General features: G+C 41.7%; 1 protein-coding gene across 1 annotated transcript; it reads right to left on the reverse strand.

The window, feature by feature from the left end:
- Positions 1-267: 267 nt before the first annotated feature.
- LOC131166489 (scarecrow-like protein 33) lies at positions 268-2,469 on the reverse strand. Its single transcript, XM_058125090.1, has one exon. The coding sequence runs from the start codon at positions 2,467-2,469 to the stop codon at positions 268-270; it is 2,202 nt and encodes a 733-aa protein (XP_057981073.1).
- Positions 2,470-2,840: the final 371 nt, after the last annotated feature.

Genomic DNA, 2,840 nt, shown 5'->3' on the forward strand with positions numbered 1-2,840 from the left:
CGGAAGCTCCTTGCTCCCACTACTCAATTGAATGAGAAGTCGCAGAAATAATTACAGAAATCAAGTTCAAAATGTGTACAAAAGGGCATGTGTGTGTGTGTGCGCGCGCGTGCTCGCTCGCAAGAGAGAGAGAGAGAGAGAACGCAGAACCATAATTGCATCAGAGAGCAAGTCTGTGATAACTCATATAACACAAAGTAGGAGGAAATCCGCCATGAGGAAACCATGATCTTACCCTACCACAAGTAGCAATGAACATGTACTAGATTAATTAAGAGGCTTCCAAACAGACAGAGCGCTATGAATTCGACCCTTCCATCCTTGCAGCAACCATTGGCCATCTACTTCAAATAAAAAATCCTTGTGGTAACCTGAAGTCACAAAGTCCTTTGCTACCCTAATGTTCTCCTTGTTCCAAGGGAGCTGCCTAAACCCAGCTCTAATATTTCGAATTTGCCACTGCTTATATGTTTCTGGCCTTGCAATCCTCTCAAAGCCCTCACATGCAATGACATTCATTGCCTCTATCCCAACTATATCCCTTTCAATCAGCATCCTCTCTGGAATCTCCCGGGGCACAGTAGTTTCATACATATCAAACACAGAAGAATAGTGGAAGACAGCCTCTCGAAATCGCTTGAGAAAGTAGGGAGCACCATGGTTACCATTTAAAACACCATGTATAAATACATCTGGATTCATCTTCCTTATTAGGTTAAGAACCATATCCCTTGGGCTCTTAAACATAACAGTCTCATCTAGTAGGCTTCTACATGGAAACATCCAGTTCACCACGAGCACCTCATCCCTGTCAATCTTGATATCATCCATTTGAACCATTTCCCATTTTTTCGCTATAGCATTGAACTCAAACGGAACATTAAAACTCTCTGCATAATTTGCTAAGCGACGCCCTGTCTCCTCAATCATTTCTGTTGCTTTGAAACCCGGTAGTGGAAGATCAATCCCGGTAATCCGTAACTTTGGAGGCCCACCCACTCTAGCTGAGAGCTGTTCTATGAAGGAAGGCCACTGGAAACCATAGGAAATTCCAAAATCAATAATGTGGAGCCTTGTTGCTTTCTCAGCTGCATGCAAAATTGTCTTGCTTGAGAAGAAATTAGTGACCTTCCAAAATGGGCACACGGCAAAAAAGAGATAGTGAGCTTTCAAGATCTCAGCAGCTGTTAGTTTCCTGGCAAAAAATTTAGCATAAATCTGACTTCCAGAACCAGTTAAACGTGCTTCAAGGCCATTTGCAAAATAGGTGGCCAGTCTCTGCATCCCATCTCCAGTAGCAGAAGAGTGTTCTCTGATATGTTTCAGTAGCTCATTCGCCTTCTTTCGATCATTAACTGCGACTGCTTCTGCACAGAGGATTAGAAGAGTTTTCAAATCCACCATATCCCTCTCTGCTCCTCGTTTCATTTTCTGTCCCTTTCTATCATTCGATCCCTTTAGTCGACCATTTGGACTCATATTTTTTAAGAGTCTATCCTGCAAGGCTACACGGAGTGCAGGCATACCTTTCTCTCTAATAGACAATAACATCATATCAAACATTTCTGTTCTCACAGTTGATTCAGTACAAACAGCTGACTGTTTGGTGCTCCTCTCCACCTCTGAATCCCCGTCCTCACGAAGAGGATGCTTCCTTCCCTGTGACCCATCAAAGGAGTACTGATCCCCATGCTTCTCAACCTCCACTACCACAGCGTTAGCTTCTTCCTCTGGCTCATTGGGCAACAACTGAGTGAACTGACTACTACTGAAATTAACAAACAAATCATTGTCTTTCGGGAGAACCTTGCTTGCTTCCTCAATCTCTCTCCTGAATTGCATAGTAGATTTGCTCTCACAATCAGGAAACCCATGTCTACTTCCTGGACAATCAACAAAACCATCTAATATTTTAGCCCCGCTGCTTGTCAAGCTGAATGATGATTGTGATGTCCAGTCCACGGGAGTACTCCCTGAATAGCAATCCCAGCAAGGATCTTCCAAGTTGTTAATGACATTCCAGCCAGAATCATTGCATTCTCTATAATTACCAGTCTGGTTTTCGTTTTGGCTCTCAAAATTTTGATCCAAAAAAGGTGGGTGTTGGTGCTTGGGTGAAGGAGGGTACTTCTCTCCAAGAACCTCATAGAATGATTTCTCCGCAGATTGAAGTGCAGACTCCTGAAACATGCAAATTTTCTCTTCCATATCTTCCTCCATAAGCATCTGACTTATGTACTTGAGTACTGCATCACTAAAATCAACGTCCTCACACAATTCTCGCTGATGGCTGATCACATTTGTGACCAAATTACTTGGATTTGGATCAGTGGGAAGCAGAGGAGGATCCAAAGAGTGTGTATCTATTAACGGATTTTCAAATTTGAACCCGTCAACAAGGTTCACATTCGAGAGAATCGAAATGGTATCATCATTATGTTTACTTCCACTCAAAGGATCCATAACCATTTGTTTTATAATTTCATCTAAAGTTCAAACTGCTTGAAACAATGTGGATACCGACATCTTGAAAATATTAAATTCAGTAACTAATTATCTCCCAATTTCAAGCTTTTCCCAGATTAAAATACTGCGACATACATGATGCATTAGCTCTCTTCACGCATCATCAACGTCAGCAACAGCAACAAAGTAATTAAACATCGCAAACCGTAAAGTGCTTCGTAGCATATGAACCTGGGTAACGAGAAAAAATTGGATCTCTAATTGACTTAATACATCAGAAGATAGAAACTCTTGAGGAATCGACAAAAGCAAATCAGTGTTCTACAAGGTTCCAAGCATAAAGAGAGAAAAAAATCAATAAACGAATGGACGAA

This window comes from Malania oleifera, chromosome 10 (genome assembly GCF_029873635.1).
Source record: "Malania oleifera isolate guangnan ecotype guangnan chromosome 10, ASM2987363v1, whole genome shotgun sequence".
Lineage (NCBI taxonomy): Eukaryota > Viridiplantae > Streptophyta > Magnoliopsida > Santalales > Ximeniaceae > Malania > Malania oleifera.

Bases quoted from the DNA above. Each gene is read 5' to 3' on its own strand.
- LOC131166489 (XM_058125090.1), bottom strand. From the start codon at position 2,469: ATGGTTATGGATCCTTTGAGTGGAAGTAAACATAATGATGATACCATT.